Source organism: Plectropomus leopardus, chromosome 6 (assembly GCF_026936395.1).
Source record: "Plectropomus leopardus strain MGB_pleo_1.0 chromosome 6, ASM2693639v1, whole genome shotgun sequence".
NCBI classification, from domain to species: Eukaryota; Metazoa; Chordata; class Actinopteri; order Perciformes; family Serranidae; genus Plectropomus; species Plectropomus leopardus.
The window spans coordinates 29,715,613-29,737,488 of record NC_142181.1 but is presented as its reverse complement, the minus strand read 5'-3'; the positions used below and the strand labels follow the sequence as shown (position 1 = coordinate 29,737,488).

The 21,876-nt window shown below is 40.6% G+C and overlaps 1 protein-coding gene across 11 annotated transcripts in view; it reads right to left on the bottom strand.

The window, feature by feature from the left end:
* tenm4 (teneurin transmembrane protein 4) overlaps window positions 1-21,876 on the bottom strand; it is a 269,283-nt gene that overhangs the window by 52,260 nt on the left and 195,147 nt on the right. For all 11 annotated transcript variants that reach the window (XM_088079182.1, XM_088079181.1, XM_088079183.1 and 8 more), the window contains 6 exons: window positions 18,418-18,564; window positions 17,333-17,549; window positions 12,043-12,162; window positions 6,045-6,306; window positions 4,367-4,634; window positions 4,121-4,264 (listed from right to left, as the gene is read on the bottom strand). In XM_088079182.1, coding sequence (XP_087935308.1) covers window positions 4,121-4,264; window positions 4,367-4,634; window positions 6,045-6,306; window positions 12,043-12,162; window positions 17,333-17,549; window positions 18,418-18,564 — 1,158 coding nt within the window. The remainder of the gene's footprint in view (window positions 1-4,120; window positions 4,265-4,366; window positions 4,635-6,044; window positions 6,307-12,042; window positions 12,163-17,332; window positions 17,550-18,417; window positions 18,565-21,876) is intronic.

Sequence of the window (21,876 nt, the reverse complement as noted above, 5' to 3'; positions counted from 1 at the left end):
GTGTTCCCATTAGTAACTGTTGACTGTGCTTTTTACACCAGTGATTACAGAGGTTGCACCTAATTAGTCACATTTAGGTATGTTTACACACACATACAGTTTATCAGTTCCACTCCAGCAAATTGTCCATGCAATTCACATTACTGCATTAGCTAATTAGCTCCCAATTAATCCTGTTCACACAACAGAAATTTAATAAGATTATACAGAAGACAAAGTGTTTGGAGTTTTGCTTAAATAAAAAATGTTGCAATATTTACACGAAGGAGCTCAAGCTTGCAGAAATCTACACATAAACAGTCTGGTGTGTATGTGCAGAGATGCATAAAGGGTTATGTATACTGATGTTTGCAAATTCCATTTAATAACATTTAAGTGATTAATTGAGATGCCCGTGCTTCTTGATGTGTGTGCAATAACATGCAGTGTAGTTAAGAAATGGTGAGAAAAATGATTAAAACAGGATGCTCATGTTGCTGTGTTTCTGCTGTGTCTATGTAGGCAACTGCCTGCTAAAACATTATCGATGATAACTTGGTCAGCTGAGGTCTCCCAACTGAGATTATGATCCTTCTAGGGCTGCACCTAACGATTATTTTTTCATTGATTAATCTATTGATTATTTTTTCAATCAACCGATAAATCTACTGATTGTTTTTTTTATTGATGTAACTATTATTTTTTTATTACACGATTAATATAACAACAAATTTACCAAAAATAACCTTTTAAAACTTGTCATACACTGCAGGGCATTATCCCTCCCCCAAAAAACAGCCCAGTCTTGGTAATCTGTGTTTTACAGTCTGATATAAAGTCTCTCCAAAATAAAATTAATGCAAGAGCTTGTTCCACTCAAGTTAAAGGAATGTAGTGCAATCTGCATTTAGCAATCAAACAACAAGATAAATAAAACAATGTAAAATACAAGACATTTTCAGGAGGAGTAACAAAACAGTTACTCTACACGAGTAAAAAAACGGCAAGCCACCGTTTCTCTAGATGTGCTGCAGCTGACACACAGCTCAGACACGCCTGACAAGCGCTGCTCGGGCGAGCAGTGTTCACGCTCTGACTTGATACAGGAGCGCCAAAACAAAATACAACACGCTCTCATGCCGCACGCTGTGTGAAACGGTGTGACGCGTCGACACACGTTACGTGAATTGGCGTATTCATGCGTCACCCCAGCTTTAGACCCTTCAATGCAGTTTAAAATGTGTATTAGGTGACATTTTCAAATTTAGGTTAAAGTCAACACACAGACATGATTCTGATATTTGGAATAGGACGCACCTCCGCTAACTGAAGCCATTAAAATTGCTCTGTGTGCCTGTGTTTGCAATAAGAGGTGGTCTTGGTGCATGGAAACACAGGCACAATTTCACGCCAAAATGGGGACCAAAAAGCCCTTGGCACAAGTGGAATCTTTTGGAGCTAGAGAATAATCACGCAGGCACAATCGCAAGAAACTGACTTGCCTCGATTAAAAGTGGCGTTGTGCCTGCCTTTCTAACTCTGCTGGCTTTGCGCGTGAAAAAAAATTGAGCTGTGTTAGTACAGTTCATGTGCAGGCTTTCGTGCATGCACCCACACACACATGCACTCTATGTTTCCATTAGTGTTGCCAATCCACTCTTGGAAAATGTTCAAATATGTAAATGTAAAGATGTTCCTGCTGCCCAATCAATATAATCATATTTGAAATTCAGCATCTGCATGTCTGCAGCAGTTTGTCTGCCTCTGATGGTACTTGGTGACCTGAGTTCTTTAAGCGGCACAACATTTGGTCTATCAGTAAAGATCAGCCAAGCATCTCCTTCCTGGGACTTGATTTAATCTTAGGGGCTGCTGCTGCTGGGAGTAGCAGACTGACAGCAATTAAATTAGGGATGATTTTAAAAATGCTGGGCATGAACAAGACATGGAGGTGCCAAAGGAGAGGAAGGGGTGGAAGAACTGGCAGTGGAGGAGGTGAGGGGCAAGTAGCAGCTCTGTGCCTCCCCCAGACAAGCACATTCGGACTCAGCAGGTCTAGTGTGACATATCAAAGTGCCACCTTCCTGAGCACTTTTCATATAAGTATTCCTCATCTCCTCAGATGAGCCCATGTAGACACAAACAGACTGTGAAGCCCAGCTAGTGACAGCTGCCCTAGGTTTTTCTCTTTCGACTCCCATTCCTGCCTTTCAGGAGTAATTTGCTGGCAATAATAAAATTGACCCCCCTCACCTAAAAATGGACAGTGGTAATAAAAAAAAGTCAGATCTATCTAAGGCTACATGACACTGCTGAATTGAAAAAACCTTGAAATGCTACAGGCAGGGAGGACAATTCAGCATCACACTAAAAGCATCATCTAATGCACTGGGTGGATATGGTGGAACTTATCTGCAGGCTTGTGCACATGCAGAAATGTGATAAGGAGCAGCAAACTAGAGACTTACACCACAAAATGTTAAGTTAGAAAAAAGTTTTATATTGATACCTAACAAGGTTTAATTTCTTTTTTTTTTTTAAAGCAAAGCAAACCCAAACCATATGCATCTTGGTGAGAAATCCACAATTTGCAAATCATAAATGGATTAAGAAAATTATTTAAAAAAGAAAAATCTAGGAAAAAATGTCTATGGAAAAAATAAAAAAAGCTGGGCTGAAACTATATTATAATTATAATAATTACATATTTAAAATTATGTTATAGAAATAAAAAAAAAATATTTTCTAGGTTTTTCCAAGTCTGTTTGCCTTTTTTTCCGTTTGTTTTACTTTCTTTTACCCTTTTTTTGTAATTTTCATTTATTTATTGACCTACTTATTTTTAGGGTACTTATGTTTCTCATTGTCTTCTTCCCATGTTTTTGAAAGAAAACAAGCCAGTTTGCTCATGTTTGAAAGGGTTTAATGACATGCTTGTATTCAGTGTAGAACAAATTAAACAATTGTTAGTTCCAACAACTTATTTACTAAAATGGTACACACTACCGCTCTCCTAAGTGGGCATGGTCTCCTTTCCCGCCTAGCACCCCAAATCGTTTTGAAGTGTAGTGAACGTTTTGTGGATGTATGTGAGCAGATTTAAAACAATGCAACACTATATTACACATAAACTTAATGCTTGCTCTTTCTTTTGCCACTCCTTTTTATGTGCTAGCTTAATTTTTGATATCAACACATTATAAGATCATATCTGTCTGATTACGCTCTTTTACCCCCTCCAGAAACAGCTGAAAAACAGTGATAGTACTATTAAGCAAAAAACCCCAAGTTTCTTAACTTTCAGAAGCTAGCTACATAGCCCAGTGTTTCTATAGATTTTAATAATACCTAGATACTGGACCAAAGGTGCAGCGCGGCATGCTGCCCATTGAATATGTGTAGGAGTATTTCTCTTGCTAGCCCCACCTGCAAGTTCCCTGTCAGCTTATAGATTTTACATTGTGATGATAAAACCACTATGACTAAAAAAATATAACTGAATTTTTTTGCAATTTGAGGCATCCTGATAACAGTTTTACTAACATCTCTTTTACAATGGTGGTTTTAAAGGTAAAATACTTTTTGGGCGGCAAGGGATTTTTTTTTTGCTGCAATACCACAAGTGGCCACTGGGAAAATTTGCTGCAAGACTGAACTGCTCTCATAGGGGCCTGAGCATTTTACTATTATTAGCCAAACTAGAATGCGACTATTTAGAATTTCCTGTGTCTGTACAGACAATGACAGTCATAGCTACACCTTTTAACCATCTTTAAAATGTGTAGCTTGCACATAGCAATCTGACAGGAAAGGGGAAAGTAGACCAAGGTTCTGTTATTGGAGCATAGAGTGGAAATGGACTTGGGAAGGGCTAAGTGTATTTTGATTTGTAATTTTGCTTATACTAATGTACATAAGTGGTCTGCTCTACGGTATCTTCTTTTTAATCATAGAAACTAATTCCAAGAAAAACTGAAAACTGCATTAGCACACAAGTGCATTACCTCATGATGATTTAAAAAAATGAATACATAATGTGTCAAAATTAAGACTTCTTTGAGTATGAAAATTTTTTTTGAGTAGGTGTTTCAATAAAAGAGTGCTTTAGAATAGCAATTTAAAAAGGGATTACTTGACTCACCACTCTGGATATTTAAAGCATGGTGCTTGTCTATAGTCCATCCTCCCAGTTTGGAGGCAGTGGTTTCGTAGCCCTGTAGAACAGCAGTCCTCTTCTCCCAGAGAATAAGATCTGGACATGACTCATATTCAAAACCCACAGATACTAAGGAGAGAAGCGAAGATAAAAGTAGAATTAATGAGCCACACATGTTCTGGATTAAAAATAAAAATATGAATAACGTGCAATATATACTTGATCACCTACCAAAAGCTTCTGACAGTCCGTAGACCTTCTGGCTGTAGACGTCAGCCTTGTCCCACACAAAGTCATATGCAAGGTTTGGGGCTGCAGGAAACCACTTTCTGAAGAGCCTGCCTTCCACAGCCACCATGAGGTGCACCTTCATCAAGTTAAAAGGGATTGTGGAGTGGGTGAGGGTCACCCTCAGTATTGACTTGTAACCTGGAGTCCTGCTGCTTAAATAGCCGAGTTTCATATCTGTCCCTGGTATGGGCACTTCCTCCTGCAGAGACTACAGACAAAAAAAGAAAGATTATAAATGACAGAAAGCAAACACAAATCCTTAGGCTAGCTGACAGGAATTGTAAATATTAAAGGGATTAGAAATCTATTTTCTTCTGTGTTTAAGGTAGGATTGTTAACACGCCTCTGCATGTCCTTTATTTCACGCAAATTATCAATTTGTTTTTCCTTGGGTTTGTGGCTACTTCAACCTTTGTCATGTATTTTTCATAGCCTTGCCTCCAACCAAATATATGGACCCATGGGAAGATTAGAGACATCAATTAGAGGACAATTATAATCATGCGTTACAGGGAATCCAATGAAGGATTTCTTCATTATGTACTCCATTGAGTATTTTCATAATTGAATTAATAATAGCAAGTCCTTCATTAGGACAATAGTCTTCCCTGCAGTCCATATGAAAATGGCATCGCTTGAATGCCCTTGGGCTCCGAGCCTGCACAGTTTAATAATGTATCGAGTAATAAAAGTTGGTTTAGTGAGAGACAACGCTGAGGTTTTGGGAGATTCCACTGAGGTCAGACCCGTAACCTTTCAATGACACAACAGTAGGTTGGCACTCATTGTACATTGTTCGTATTTAGGATCACAGGGTCGACAGCAGTGGTTTGGTTGACCAGCTTCTCTCTGCTCTAATTAAGTGACCTCTTGTCGCCTGTCTCGACAGTACAGAACAAGATGTAAAGTAACAATTAGAACAACTATCCAAAGCGACATTGGTCAAAGGACATGTCATTTATGATGTGCTTCTTTTTAAATGTTCAAAAAGTGTGGCCATGCTTGGTTAATTGATCAGATTTTTCCTTCTATAAGGACGTGTAAATTGAATTATGTCCCTGCATTTTGCTCAAGGAATAGCAATGACAAGGGGACTATAAATAGACTGGACTGCATACTAAATTCACTGATATGCCATAAATCTTTGGAAGCAAAGTCAGAGACTAAGTAATTAGAGAGGTGCACAGAGATGCCTGCTAGATATACAGTAGCCACCTGTGCAAACAAGACCATGCAAGACACAGATTTGAAAAAAAATCACAGTCATGAAATATAAAAGCAAATCCTTTCTGGTGGTACTTGTATGTTTAATTTGGGATACTTCAACCCAGGAGAAATTAAAAATGTCCAGGCTGTTTTCTGTGTGTGAGGTAATCATCATCACTCTGCAGTGATGCAGTACAATGCACATTGTAAATCGCCCAAGCTCCACAGACCAATTACACCAGAGAGATAGGATCACAGCTCTGCCATGAGCCAGAGTTACTATTACACTTGCACTTGATGAATAGTCTTCAGGGTCTCTCCAAGATGTGTGCCATGAATCATTTGGAGGGGAGAGACCCATGTGGATCACAACCTGCAAGGCAGAGAAGAGGGTAGGGTGAGGAGTGGTCACCTGGATTTCGGGGACGACAGTCCGCCTTTCAGTGCAGGAGCCAGCGAATGCTGTGAGTGGAGCCGGAGACACCACAGGGCTCGGTCTGGTGAAGCTGCTAAGGTCACAGCTAGGGATGTCATTCTCCTCATGCCGCATGACAATGGTATCCATGACAAAGAAGCGTCCCCATGGCAACCAGAGAGTGTGCTCCTGGGTGATGAATGGAGCGCGCTCAAAGTGCAGGGCTATGGCTATGCCCCCATTGGTCACCAAGTCAAAACTGCAACAGAGAAGTGCACAATGTCAGAAAGGATGGATGTGACTCTCATACAGTGAAGATAGAGGATTATATATTTTTCAAATAAATACTGTGAAAATTCCCATTAGCATGCATGTAATCTGTTGTGTGTTGAGGATTAAACCATGCAACAATTTTATTTGACTGTAATGACTATTTTCTAATTAAGTGTTGTTATAACAGATCAAACAGGAATAAATTCCATGTTTTAATAAATGAAGGCTGGGAAGGAATGATGCTTTTTCACTATTTAGCTTTATCTTTCTGGCACACACAGGCTGAAAATACAATAGGATGATTAATCACAGTGTTAGAAGCTCTTAATTAATGTCATAATCTGTAGATTTTATGTGAGGAATGGAAAATAGTGGATGAATGCTGTAAGTTCAGGCATGACTGTTTCACCCCCATGCGTGTGCAATGCACTGCTCCTGTGCTCACATTTATCTGTGTGTGAGAGAGAAATTTGTGCTGCAGGATGGAGGCAGCCGCCACTTCGCTATCGATCCCTCGGATGAAGGCTGTCCACTCCAACATCAGTCTAAAAGCCCTGCAATGCAATCCCATCTACTGTTGCATTTAAGGGCCTGTGCCTCTGGTCTGACCTGAGTGGGTCTCAGTAAACAGGCTGGCGATTTCATCATCTATAACGGCTGCATGGTGACAACAACATGCTTGCACCTGCACTGGATTTCTGCAGCTCTTGTCACTTCTCTCTAAGAGCCAATTAGCACCTGGTCACCTACAGGCCCAGGGGACAGGAACTCATTCTCACATGGGGAGCATCCTCGCCAAATTACAGATAAAGAAGCAGTTCCAAATAGTTGCTTCCAAACTAGGTAACCTCCCTCTTGATTTAAGCTACTACATAAATCTGCTTTGTCTAACTTCTCTTGAGGGTAAACATCTGATTGGCTGTGGCAATAAACAAAGGTTTGTTCCGCCCTTGGTGTTTTGCCCTTGGCTGCATGTGAGTCTGTCCACCAGTGCAGAGGCTGCAGAGCTGAAGGGGGCTGCGGTAGTCGTATCATTGTGCTGCCATGATTCATCAGTGGCCATGCAGCTGCAGCCGGTCAGCCTGCAAGACACCTGGCAGGCTAAGGCTATGCACGCTTAAAACACTTCTGTACAGATACCCATGGGCAGTGTGGCCAATCGATGAAGGGATTCACTGACTGTTATCAATCAGGACAACAGCCTTGAGCCATGTGACTAAATTTATTAAGCTACCTACAATAGCCTTGCTTGCTTGTGCCCTCGGGGAATGCATCAAGCTCAAAGAGTTAACCCTGCCAATGAACTTGGCACGGCTCAAGCAAATTATATGCAATCATTTGTTAGCCAATGTATGCTTGCAATAAACTGGGCAGTACATGATATTAAATCTTTTAGTAGGTTGTTCCTTTCCCCTTTTTTCAGTGCTGTTTGCGCTAGGCAATGTGCATCAAAACAGCATAAGAGGAAACATTGGAAGGATTCAGTAATGCATGTCTGAGCTTCAGGCAGACACAGAGTCAGGTGAGGAGTCTGTTGTGCAACAAAACTGGCGACTAGCAAACATATCAGAATGGTAAGTGTAGTTAGCATCTTTTATTTAAGTTGTTACCTTGTTAGTTTGAATGCTAACTGGCAGTGTCCGAAACAGCATTTATGGTTGTGAAACATATAATATAATATATAATAATTGAAGATGATGTTTCAATCCTACCTGGCTATTCGTCAGGTCAAGATCCAAGTAGGATCCAAACGTCTTCAATAAACTTGTGTGGCATGGAGTAAGTGTGCAGGCGTTACCTTTTTCCTCATGTGAGCTGTTTTTTGATAGCCTTGCACCTACATGATGTGCGTATAAATACCCTCTTTCAAATTATGAAACATATAATAACATCTACTACAATTATGTTTTTGGAGATAGTGAAAGGAAGCTCCAGGGTATGATCAATCAAAAAACTGCACAATCTACAATGACTATGTTATTGCTAACTCTGCTCTGTGTGCTGACAAGTCCGCCCTGCACTGTAGGTTTTAGATTTTTTTTTTTTTTATAGCGTTTTATTAACGTCTATTCCCCTGTCAATATCTGTTCCTGTATTAGAAAGCAAATGGGTTTGTATTGGTGACATAGCTAATCTAGCTTGTCTGGTGTGTCATTCAATCTCAGACTTTAGGAAACTGTACAGACATTTTGGAAGGTGAAAACACCTCTCAAGTGGCAAACTTTACACTGATACATCTGTATAGTGAGGTCAGACATTTTAGGGGCCATAAATAGAAAAAAGACAAAAAGAGAAGAAAAACACCCAAAGATGCAAGTTTTGTAAGAGAGTAATGATTGTATGGTGAGGTAGGCACATTATCTAAATTTGAAGTAGGTGAAAATGATTTACTCACCAACTAGGACCTCGATTATTCATGTGGCCTTAACTTTAGTGTCTGCATTCACTTATAAACCGTAGTAAAAACAAAACACATTGGTGTCCACTTTTATGATGGTGCCATATGTAAAAATCAACCCCAAAAACATTAAAAAAAAATAACAGTAACTATAATAATAATTAAAAGTACTTCACTTTTTCTTAACTTTATACATGTATTTAAAACTTGGGAATTCAATTGAGGGTAACCCCCATTTTTAATGATATAGAGCATGAACAAAGATATAAAAAATAATAATATAAAATGTATAACCAAACCTATAAATAATAGTTTGTAATAAATGCAAATCAGTTAAAATAGTACTTTGGAGATGTGGCCATAATATAGTGCAATCTTGGAACATAATGATGATCTGTTTACAAATTGCCAAGTAGTCCTTCTATAGAAGCACTAGCAGGTAATAGAGCAATGGACTGTAATCCACATCAGCCTTTTACTCATTATTGGAGAAAAGCGTAAATGGGAACAAGTGTGTCTCAATGCTCAGCCAGTCAGAAAATGGCTACACAGCGGTAAAGAAACTAGGCTAACCTCTTTTGTTAGGCCAGAAAACTTTTCAAGATAGTGGAAAAGGTAATTTAAAAACTAAGCCCTTGGACAATAAAGAACACATCATAAAAATGAGTTGAGACAGCTTTCCCATTTCTAAGTGGTTGAACAGGTGCATTTCTGATTTCACGCTGCACTGAGCCAGTTTACAGTGATTGCAGGGGAGTTGCAGGAGACTGGGCATGTTTACAGGGGAACCTCGGAGATGGAGTAGTGTTTACACATATGCTGGAAGGGAAAAAAGACTATAGAGCTTTGCGAAGGAAAAACAGAGTGATGCACGAGAAAAACGGGACACGCATAAATGGGGGAAAAGGATAGAGATGAGGGAAGCCGGTGCAGCGGAGAGGACATGAGACCTGGGCTCAAGGAAAGTACAGGAAATAAGTGAAAGAGCTGTGCAGAGAAAGGAAAGGCTTAAGGGCAGTGGGAGATTGGAGGAGGACTAGCGTGAAGGGATGGAGAGCAGATGAAATAAGTTAGGAAGGTGAAGATGATGAGGTGGAGATGAGAGATTTTTGTAAAACTTGGGGAAAAGAGGAGACTGACAAGAAGATGGAGGGAATGAGGAAAAGGAAGAATGATCAAGATCCAACCTGTGGCAAAGAAGTGGGTCTTTAGAGTGTCAGTGACTGATAAAAGTGTCGGGAGGAAGTGGGGCTCGGAGAGCAAACACCAATTCATGCTGTGCTGTGATAGAGAGGCTCGTTTTGCCACAACGCCTTACTAACACTGCCTACTATGAGAGATGCAGAGGAATGGGAGGTTGTGAGTGTGTACTGTGTTACTCCTTTTTCATTAAAATTAGTGCATGTACATGTTTTTAAAACATGGGTAAACCTGCTAAAAAAATAGACTATAGACTCCTTTTCTATTGTCAGTGGAGCAGAGCTGTGTACACGACTCTGCAGCAGATGAATATGCCTTTATGTAAGTGTTTTGTTTTTTTTTTGGTGTGTTACATTTGACATACATTCAAGGCCATGTCAAAAACCACATAAACAGTAGGAAGGAACATGGACAGAGACCTGTGAAAACTTGGTGGTTACTTCTTTTCATATAACTCTTACTTATACAGTCTCCCTTTCAAACTCTTTGCATTTGGACTGATGATTAAGCTCTGCTTAGATGGAGGTGGACGTAATTTATGTCAGCATGTTGATGCATTCCGCATGTTGAGGGGCTACAATTAACGTGTTCACCCGGTTGTTGTGTTACCATCAATGCCGATCAGAGCCAGAGTTGATAAATACTTATGTCTACTGCATAGTCATTTGACTCTAGCCTAGTAAAACCATGTTAGACAGCAACGGTCTAAAAAATATCATTTATTTATATTTTCCATTTGCATGTGAAGTGATCCTCATTGACAACAATCAGTGGCAGAACAACAATAAAAATTGGATTTGTACCAGAGAGTGTCTTTTTCATCACCAATAGAACCAGTTAAGAAATAAAGCTTTTGCCAAATCCAGTCAGAAAAATGGCAAAAAAAGTCTTTTTCTCCTGAGAATTCCGCAAGTGCATCGTCTTACTCTTACTCTTACTCTTAATCTCTTGATCTCAACTCCATTACTGATAAAACTTCACTTATTGCTGTGTTTACTCTACTATTGTTGAGCTCACGTCATCAGGGTGGTCTTACCAGGATAATCTGACCTGCGTTTGAATGTCGATTATAACCATTCCCCTTACATTAAAAAATCTAGATGACAGTGGATGTTAGTTGTTTTTTTTTTTTGAGTGGAAAAGAGGCTTATGTATGTGCAATCTGATCCAAAAATATATTTAGAAAAGAACAGAAATTATAAAGACAATGTTTTTTTCTCTCAGGCTTTTTTCTTTCACTCCAAGAAACACAGCGAAACCAGTCTGAGGTTTTTATTCGGATTTCTCTGAGAAACCAAACTGGTGCCAAAGCAGCTGGCATAGAGTTGCTCAAAGAAAGCCAAGCAGGGACTTTTTCAACTTGTTTCATTAGAACACTTCAACACTTCCTCCAAAGCGGTTCTAGTGGTGGTATAATGATACAAGAAGCTAGGAGATGTGTTTATTGACAAGCTTTCCTGTGTCTTGCAGAGGCAGAGGTTATGGGGAGTTGTCTGAAGATGATGGTGGTAATGATCACTGTCAATCTGTGCATTTGTGTAACTTTATGAAAACAGATTTTAGAAACACACACAACTCGTTGTACAGATCAGGATTGTCACCCATGACATCAATGGCAAAACAAGTACTATTAAGCTACAACAAGAAGGAAGGCAGATGCAAAGCAAATTAATTGCAGGTGGCTTAAACTTAAATTAATTCCCTAAATCTTCCTTTGTCAAATAAATAATGTCCATCTGCACTATGTTTCATAGCCCCAGTGAGCTGCTTTGAATTGGCATATTTTATTCTTTCCCCTCCCTGCTGCTACTGAAGCATAACTTATGAGTATACCAGAAGGGCTTTGTTTGATTTCTCTGGGAATTGAGCCGAGAACTCCAAAATTGGACCAAATGAAAGCACAAAGCAGATCAATGGCGGCACAGTTTGCAGTGGCAACTGTTTTTTTTCCCCCCCTTCCATCATTAGAATTCAGCACAGCTAAACAACACGATTTGACAATAATATAAATATCATTGTCACATCTCTGTACAGCATATTTAGGCAGCAGCTCTTGGCATTTGGATTGCATCCCTTTTTGTGGCGTGTGCGTGTGTGTGTCAATGTAACGCTGAGGGCTCTTACCTTCCATCCTGCCTGGTGATTGTGTAACCATAGGACGGGTTGTTGATGAAACTGATGTTGACGCCAACCAGTGGTGTTCCATCTGAGGTCAGTACTTGTCCACGAATTACACACGCATGGCTGCATGGGAAAGAGAAGACCAACACAGTTACAAACACTTCATCAACAGTAAGGTAAAACAAAAAAACATACAGTAAGTACGGTTGTTATCAAAGAAAATACTGTACACAATAACAACAAACTGCCATAACAGAACCAGAGCAACCTAACACCTCCCACAATGTCTCTAAGGATTTCTCTATCCAGAATGGAAGGATAATGAGATAAGGAAGCTTTACTTTGCTTTTGCTCTAATTAAAAAAAGAGGATTTATCTTTTCCATTACAGAATGCAAGAGAGGGAAATAATAGGACTGCAGATTGCAAGACTTGCTTGGCTGGTTATCAAGACCTTGACAGATTTCCAGACTGACATCAGGTCTCCAGAAGCTGCATAAATTAGATCTGATCATCAGTCCCCACCAATCAATAGTGGGAAGTCATCCAAATTCACCCCCTAATCTTACTGAACTGATGAGTTGAGACCTTGCTGTATCATGTCTCCCCTGTCGAGTCTTGCCCATGTCATTAGCAAGGCCAAACTCATGGTCAGCCATCGTTTCTGTAGTCGTTTGCAAAAAATGGTCCCCTAACAAATGCCTTGCTGCCACTTCTTCATTAGAGCATGGCTATTTTTAATACATTTGGGTCTTAAACACTGCCACGTACTGGAAACAATTAACACTGGTGTGTTAGTGGCTGACCTCAACATGTCCTTACCAGAGGCAAGATCATTCACCCCACACTATCCTGGTCCCCAGAAACCCAGTTTTATGTTAATTAGGCCGTGTCCCCTTCAGAAGACCTTGGCTGTCCACCACTGCACTGTAAACAAGCAAGGAGATACTGCTCTGAATCCGTGAGCTCATACCCAAAGATCTATCTGGATGCATTTACATAGAATTACTACTAAAGTTAACCCAGCTCTGGCCTGGCTGTCTACGATTAATCATTCATGCCGACAGTTTATTTTAGAGTCTTGTTTGAAGAGGCAATCATCCACATTTTCTTCAGATGGAGCTGTGAAAGTGGAACTATCTCCTTCCTGCCTCTGTGAACCACATGGGGAGATGATTCCTCGCTGTCAAGACAAATGATTTAAATATTGACATCAAATAGAACAGAAAGAAAGAGCAGCAAAGGAAGCGTGAAGCATGCGCCGCAGAAACTTCCCCTCCGTATGAGATTTCACTAGTCCAAGAGGATTCACAAAGTTGAATGGGACTTCAGAATATCTCCAAACCCCGGTTTATCATACATCATCCTCAGAGGGCAAAGTGAGGACATGCGGTGAAAAATGAATTCAGCAGGAAACCATCTCTAGTTTATGTTTTTTTAAGAGGGAGTATTATGGATAACACATGCACTGCAAACCTGAAATTATAGACATTACCCCAAGGAGCTATATGTGAGGATGCAAATGTCCGAATCAGTTGGCTCGGACATTAACCGGACTTAATCCTGCCAGGTCCCTAGCAAAAAGTCGGTGTGATGTCCTTCCAGGCCCATGTGCAAATACAACATGTAAAAGACTGCTGCAGGAATGAGTCCTAAAACACAGAAATGAGTTAGCATTTCTGAAGCTCTGGATCCTCGTCTCGAAGTCCATGGGTTTTTTGAATGGGTTTTTGGTTAGACTGGATAAAGTCAGTGGTAAACACAAGCTTCAGTGACTCTAACACTTCGTTCTACAACATAAAAAATGTTATCAAATACCCCACATGTGAACTTTGAAGCTTTTATTTGTCTTGGAACCAGGGTGACGCTAACTTCTGTGTCAACATGAAGAAAAACATCATCCCTGGACACTCTATTGTCTGGGGAATTCACAGCGAGCGAGTGGGAATGTTGATGACGTTTCTACCATACGACTTGCTTAAAACCAGAAGACAATAAACATCCCAGGATAAAGAGGAAGGGTCATTTATATAAAGACGGGAATAAAAATGTCCAACTGGAGAGATGACAAGATTCGGGAACGTCTGTCGGTAAGGGCTGAAGCTGAACTCATCAGACAAATTTCAGACAAACTGCAAGAGACTAATTGTGACCAAAATATAAACTGGCTACTTGACCTTGATATAATCTGCGTCACTTCCTGCCTCCTGCACCTCCTCTGCAGGTGCCATCTTTCGCCCCGTAGGTGTGAACATTCCTGACACAGTTTGGAGTTTGTATGAGAAAACAGCTTTGGTCTATCCCAGACTTGAGGTGGATATTGCCATTGATGTGATGTATGTAATGTTAATGCACGAAGCAGATACCCATCACCACTTCACTTACTTTTCAGCATGACGTGCACCACCATCGTGCACCATTCAAACAAGCTGTTCTAAAGTGACTCCATTTGGAGTCAAAACAGGAAATAATTACATATCTAACTCTTCTTATTGAGTGAGTTTTCTGTTAGATATGTTTTTTTATATTAGGGCTAGTTATACTTACAGCTAATCACAGCAGTGTTTCATGAAATATTCTGTTTCAATTTTCTACAAACTGCCCATTGCAGGGAGGTGGGTGTGTAGCGCTGCAAAGCGAATTACTTTTAATGAAACCCAGCAACCTTTGGTAAGAAAAAAATGTCACAAAAAGCAACTAACAGCTGTCACACTGTATAAATTTGTCAAAAAATGAAACAAACACCCCCCTTTGCCAGCATGCAATTGTGAGGAAAACTACACTGCTCAGTAGTATTTCAGACAAAATAAAAAATGCATGCCAGACTTTAAAAAAGAAAGAACTTTGAATGATCAGGGTTAATAAATGGTACCACCCCCGCAGAAGCAACAAAAACATCATTACCTATGCAAATGACTTGATTACAGGGTAAACCTTGACGCAAATACAAGCATGTCACTGCAGTCCTATCTTCCCCTGCCTGTATGTTACCCAGTACGGTGTAAAATAAGGAGGCTTCAATGTGAATATTTAACTCTCCAAATATACAATGCTGAGACAGAGAACACTGAGAAAAAAACAACAGCTTTTCTGACACTAATGGCCTAACGTTAATAAAAGAGTTAGTTATAAATAAAATCATAAAAGTGCAAGCCTGTAAATGAAGCAAATGGCTTCTGCCTTGCTATTATAAGCCAGCTATCAATCTTTGCCCAAATTGTTCCGCGGACAAAGTCCCTGTTTACTATTCTAGTCAGCATCCACTGCTGGGCCTTGGCAGTCTCTTGTATTATGTGTCATGGTGGAGAGTCGAGACGTTTAATGCAGTGGCAGATGCTTTATTCAGTGGCACCTATGCAGCTTTTTGTGGTGGGAAACATCAGAAATAGCACTCCAACATGTCTACTAGCATGAGGAAGCGGTTAATGGATCAATACAGAGATGATCAGGTGACCAGGACAGCATATCAGAAAGATGCTGAGACCGTGCCTGTAAGGCACATCTGAAGCCCAGGGCCCCCTGTCATAACCGCTCATATCTGTCAGTGGGTAGGGAATGAATACCAAGCATGAATAATAGATTATCACTGATATTTTTAGGTGAGCTGAGGCCTCCAATCTTGCAGCTCATCTCTGGGTTCTTGATTTTACTTATTTATGGCTGCATCTTCTTGTGACAGAGACAAGAGTATTACTCAACTCTCTACACCTCTTCCTCTGTCCAGTGAAGACCTGCAAAATGTTGAGTGGTTCTTGAAAAAGTCAGAAAAATGTCAATGAGGGAAAATGTCACAAAGTGTGTTACAAGTGCTTTTTTCAAGTATTGGCTGACACTACCACAAACATTTCAGAAACAGACAGGCGTTTGAGCTCGATGAAAGTTGATGTAATTGGTACAGCTTTTTCCTTTTCTAAATGCAAATTGAGTGATGTCTGATCATATGCAGATGACTACCTAAGAAATAAAAGAGACGTATGCTGAACATAGACAGCATAGATATAAAAACACGAGATATGATGGACAGCATCGGGGAAGCAAACACATATATCTTCACACATATCAACCAGCACCCAATACTAAGATGTGCTGTGCTACAAATTATACTAAAGGAAAGGATACTGCTTTAGCAGGGACAGTTTTGAAATCGATTTTCTCTTCAAGAACAAAGCAACAGCTCTGCTGCACTAAAAATAGTAATGTCTGAAACTACAACCCCCTGCCATCACTTAGAAAAAAAAAGCCTCAAATAACAGCTCCATGCTGTGAAGTTTGTTTGATTAGTCTGCTGTTTTTGACACCATTTTATACAATTTTATCAACAGAGACAAAAATGTGAAATATTCTCAACTTATTTTATTCTCAATTTATTTTGTTTTGACTGTTTGTTTCACAGGACTATAATAAGCCAAGATGAGAGGGATCCATAAGCAAGTGTGGGATGCAAATAAGGTGACACAGCCTCACAAGCGATTAAAGATGAAAAGAGACGGAGACAAAGGAAAAGAGAGGCAGGGGAATCTTATGGGACTTTGACAGCCATACTGCCTGATATGAAAGCGCCTCAGATTCCATGGCTGGGGTGTCGTGAGCTCTGCCTCTGGGAGTGGGCCTCAGATGGATTACAGTAAAAGTAATCACAATACATGAATATGAGATGCCTTTGGTGCAAGGGAATGCTCCCTGCTTTTTGCCACATTCTATGTTTGTCCATCATCATCTGTCCATCACCCTTCAAGCTCTGCACGCCACCAGTCCTTGCCCATGTCAGCCTCCACTGCCTATAGCTGCCTCCCTTCCCTCGCACGGACATTTTGTTCTGGGTTAAAAAAAGCAAACGTTCTACACGCACTAAGATTTGTCAGTGCAATAACCATACCAGTGTAACTGGACTGGCCTACATTAATAATGAAAACCTCTGATTTGTGTTTGCACCTCAAATGTCATTACTTAACTAAAAAGTGATGGAAGCTAAAGTATGATGCAAATTCATGCTACATTACTGTTTAATCCAATAAAAGTGAGCAAAGCTACACAACTACAGATACAATCAAAGTCAAGCATCCTGAGCAGCTGAATTGAACTGTGAAACATATGAAATCTAGCAAAGACAAATTTAACTGGCTTAACTAAATGAGCGTGATCTCTCAAGAAATCGATGCATGAAAAACAAATGACGATGCAGAAAAAGGAGAATTCAATTTCGTATCGATTCCCAGGAGAATAACAGCTTTTGTCTTGTTACAGAATGTCGCACCGGGTGGTTGTCTGCTGAGAGTAATGCACAAGTCACTCACTTTCCATCGAAGGGGTTGGTTCCGGGGATGATGTGGGTGCTGTCTCTGCCCACCAGGAAGTGCACTCGGTCGTAGAAAGTCTGCAGGTTGCTCTGTGTGGAGGACATCTGTGTCTCCTGGATGATGTCCAGGGGGTCCGGGGAGCCAACACACAGTGAGGTGGTGTGACAGGTTGCCTGCAGACAGCAGTCTGGATCCATGCAGTCCACTAAGCCATCTGACAAGGTCAAACAAGTGACACACACTCTCTAATTAAACAACAGCCTGGACACACACCTGGCAAAAGAAACTAAGCATATATATTGAAATCATTGAGCCGTTGTTAATTTGGACTGTTGTTTTACTACATGATAGGATTTGTGTTATGTACATCTGGTCCTGGAGAACATCAAACACCTCTAGAAATGCTTGTGGTTCTCTATCTGTTATTTCGATGAGAATTTACTAGACAGAGAGAGCTGCTGTGCAATGCACTTTACTTTACTAAAGTGGGTCATTGGACTCCCTACCCTTTGCTTTCAGGGGCCTATCTGGCCAGATGGGTGATAAAAATAAACCCTGCTGTCAGGAGTCAGTCAAATCCCCAGCAGCACCCCTTCTTTGCCAGTGAGAACACTGTAGTCCCTGCGCAGTGATGGGGGGATAAACAGTCCCTGCATAAATAAGGGATGCTAGCACATAGCTCAAGCCCCGAGTGAGGTCTGGAGGAAGGGAAGTCACGTCTTCCACTTGGCCTCAAGAGTGGTGCAGCCCCCTGGCTGGCTCTGTGTGTGTGCCTGGCTCTGCTCGGGGCTAGTTAGAGGGCAGAGCAGGGACTTCCTCCTGGGGCCAGCGCATGCGTGAGGCCTCAGGCCAGCAACTCTGCTTTTTAATAAAGACCTGTTGTCCAGGTGACTGACTGGAAGCCATCCCTCATCCTCACCTGCCTAAGAGTACAACTGAGCCTGGAAATCATAAAGCAAGGTACAGCTCATTCTCAAGTACAAAGGTGGTTCGTTCTATAGTCAAATCATGTCTAGGTAAGAGTCCCTGTTGATGCTTGGCCAGTGTCAGAAGGCACTGCTGTGTGCTGTTTGTGATTTTACCTCCATCGTTGTCCTTGACATCACTGCAGGCAGTTTCCATAGAGGTGTCACAGCCAGTGCCCCTCCAGCCCAGCTGGCACACACAGTACCAGCCATTGTTACCCAGAGTACACCTACCATTTCCATTGCACAAACCAGGGCAGCCCTCTGTGTAACAAAAAAGGACAAAGACAGAGGTCGGCACAGAATATCAAATAAAGCAGGTTTAGCGTGTAACAGATAAATGTAACATATTGTTTGTAAAGAAACACCAACAATAAAACATCAAGGGCTTGCTGATGACAGTGGTTTGTTGCCAGTATTTCTCTGTCAACAAAAGACTACAGTCATGTTAAGATTTTAAATGGGTGAGGGTGGCTATAATGACTCGGCTGAAGTTGATTAATTTGATACACCTTTTGTGAAGCTTCTAATATCCCTTTGCAGTAAAATCAGATAAGAGGGATCTTCTAAATCAATATTCATTCATTACTACAGTAGATTGGCCTCCTGTATCTATGCTACTACAGCTGGATAATGAGAGCAGTGGTGTATATGCTGGCATTCCTGCACATAATTGGACCCGTTTTTATGTGATTTTTTTCCAGTGTGACCATCATTATGATCATAGCATCACTGCTGCTGTTGTCTGTTAAAAAAATGAGCTGCAAGAAAACTGTATTAGTTATTGGAAAAAGCTTTATATCATTATTTGCTTTCTGTTTTATGATAAGTTGTCTCCAGACACTTTTTAGCAATCAATAGCATTATTCCTTCAGGGACGGTGTGTGTTCTGCCACTATAGGAATGCAAAATAAAACAGCAGGAGGTGTATAAGGCTGAGCTCAAAAGCTGCATTATGCAGGGGAGGACTCTGCCTGCACTGTGTTCCCAAGTATGTGTCCCCAGTGGAACTAAAAGCAGACTGGAGCAGACCAACAGGTGAAACATCCCTCTGGTTCTCTCTGGTTAGGTCCTCACAAGGGCATAGATCAGAGGATTATCTCACCCATTTTTTTCTAAGGCTGTTTGGCATTTATCTGGTACCTTGTGATTCGTATCCCCTTGCTGAAGCAGAGGGTAACATCTCAAGATATCAAACGCATGAGTCTGTCACAGTTTGCATTGTTAGCAAGCTGCCTTGATAGAGAGAATGCTAAGCTGACCCATTTTATCAACTAAAGAGACTGGGACGGCTGTCTCAGTGCTCTTACATCACACAGGGAGAACAGGAGTAGGAGAATGAGAGAGCAAGAACGGAGGAGAGAGAGACGGGCGCGGCGTATGGGAGACGTATTAAAGGGAGAAATATCAGATGAAAGAGGAAAGAGTGATGGTAGGGAAACAGAGATAAGTATTTAAGTACTAAAAGGCTGAAGCAGTACCAAGAATAGATTGGTGTTGTGGATCACATGTTTAGCCGAGGAATGCATCAGTTGCATTTTGGTTGTTGCAACACAGAGAAAGGATGGTATCATGACATGAGTGTTAACACAGCCATGAACACTCCACATTCATCCATACAGTATTATTGCACATTAATACAATATAAATAGTGATTTAAAAATGAAAAGCAGAACTAAATTTTAATTTTCTGGAACAACTAAAAAGAAATATTGCCAATAGGCTGGGCAGTATCATGGTATTATGGTAAACTACTAGGGCATTTAAAAAATCTTAACATTATGTATTTGAGTACCATCAAAAATACAAATGGTCTGTTAAACTCATATAGAAATGCTGTATTAAGGATGTATTGTATGTAGTGCAAGTCATGCACTATCAGAAGTCAGCCTCTACAGGTGGAACAGGCAGCTGAGCTGACAAACATAATGTCTGGCAGTAGTGGGACTGTTACAGGAATGGAAACAGCCGGCAGCCAAAGGCAGGGAATAACAGTGAGGAGAAGCAGCATATTTACACATCTAACTTGGTGAATCAAGGGGTAATTTGAACTAAACCAGAGTTGTTTATTGTTGGAACAGTGGACTAACTAACTAGACAATTAATAAGACAAACCAAGACAGTTTGGGTGAGTTTGTATGTGTTTTACTATGAGTTAACAAGGCAATTAAGCTGGTTTTAGTTTAGTTAAAGAGAAACACTTGAATTCAGGAGCTGAGTGGTCATTTTGTTCTGTTTAATAAGAAAAATATGTGAATAAATACTCTCTTTTTCAACCTTTTTTGAGCTAAGAGCATTTGCAGAACATAGTAAATTTGCTGGATAGGTAGCACCGTGAACAAAATACCATCATATACCATATATTCGGGTGAAATTTCAGAAAAGTAAGAAAAAATAGATACTGCCCAAGCCTAATTGTCAAATTAATATCCCAAGCCTTTCTGATTCTTTTCAGTTCTGTTGTCGACTATACAGAGCAACTAATATTTTATTCTTATTTATTCTTATAATTGGTTAATATTCAAATATAGTGAAGTTAAGTGAAGCTACAGAGCATTAGCACACTGTCACCAAAACAACCACCATATCCTGTGCCAATGATGTAGTCCTCTTTGGAGACGCATCAGGACGGTGTTAGCATTTATACTACACAACACATGAGGTCAACTGCATCCCAGACCACCTCAGCAAGTGGTTTGAGTGATTGGATCACAATGCGTCTTGGTGGCTGTTTAAATGCGTCTTGGTGGCCGTTTACACCTGTGTTTAGAGCTATCCAGTTATGATCAGATCACCTGAGACGCATGTTAATACCAGCTTTAAACAGACTGACAGAAACCTGCAATTATTTAATGCAGCCTTTCACGTGTACTATAGAGCAGAGACAATGTTTTTTGTTGAAAAGTTCCTTTAAAACTTTTTGGGAAAAAAGATACATCACAAAATGACCAACCAAGATGCAGACTATTGGATATTGGGGATCAATTATGGAGGATTAAAAATTGTAAGAAAAAAAGTAATCCTCTCTCAATTTTCTTCTTGTTTCCGTGAAGAAAGGGATCACAGTCGAAGGCTAATGCCATTAGAAAGTGTCTTGCCTCCTAGACATGTTTGGACATTAGCCGTCCTTTTATTGAGCAAATGGACAAAACAACTCTGTTTAGACCAGTGGAGACAGATGATTAGTAAGCTCCGAATGTTTATTACAAGGATAAATAAAGATCCGCTCTCTGTTGGCACCAGTTCAACTTAATTGGCAGCCCTTTCAGAGAGGAGCCCCTGCTGAGCCCTGCCCGAGCCTGCCTGAAACAGCTCCAAACGTGAGGCTGCAAGTGTTCGAAGGACTCCTCTGGCAGCCGCTCTCATGCCAGGTGGTCCATTACCAAGGACACAGTGAGAGAGAGAGAGAGAGAGAGAGAGAGAGAGAGAGAGAGAGAGAGAGAGAGAGAGAGAGAGAGAGAGAAAGAGAAAGAGAGAGAAAGGGTGCTAGAGGCAGAAAGGCAGGGTTGCTGCAGAGCCTCCACCCCCTGCTTGCCCTGCACCAACCAGACCATGAACTCTTTTAATTAGAGAGGA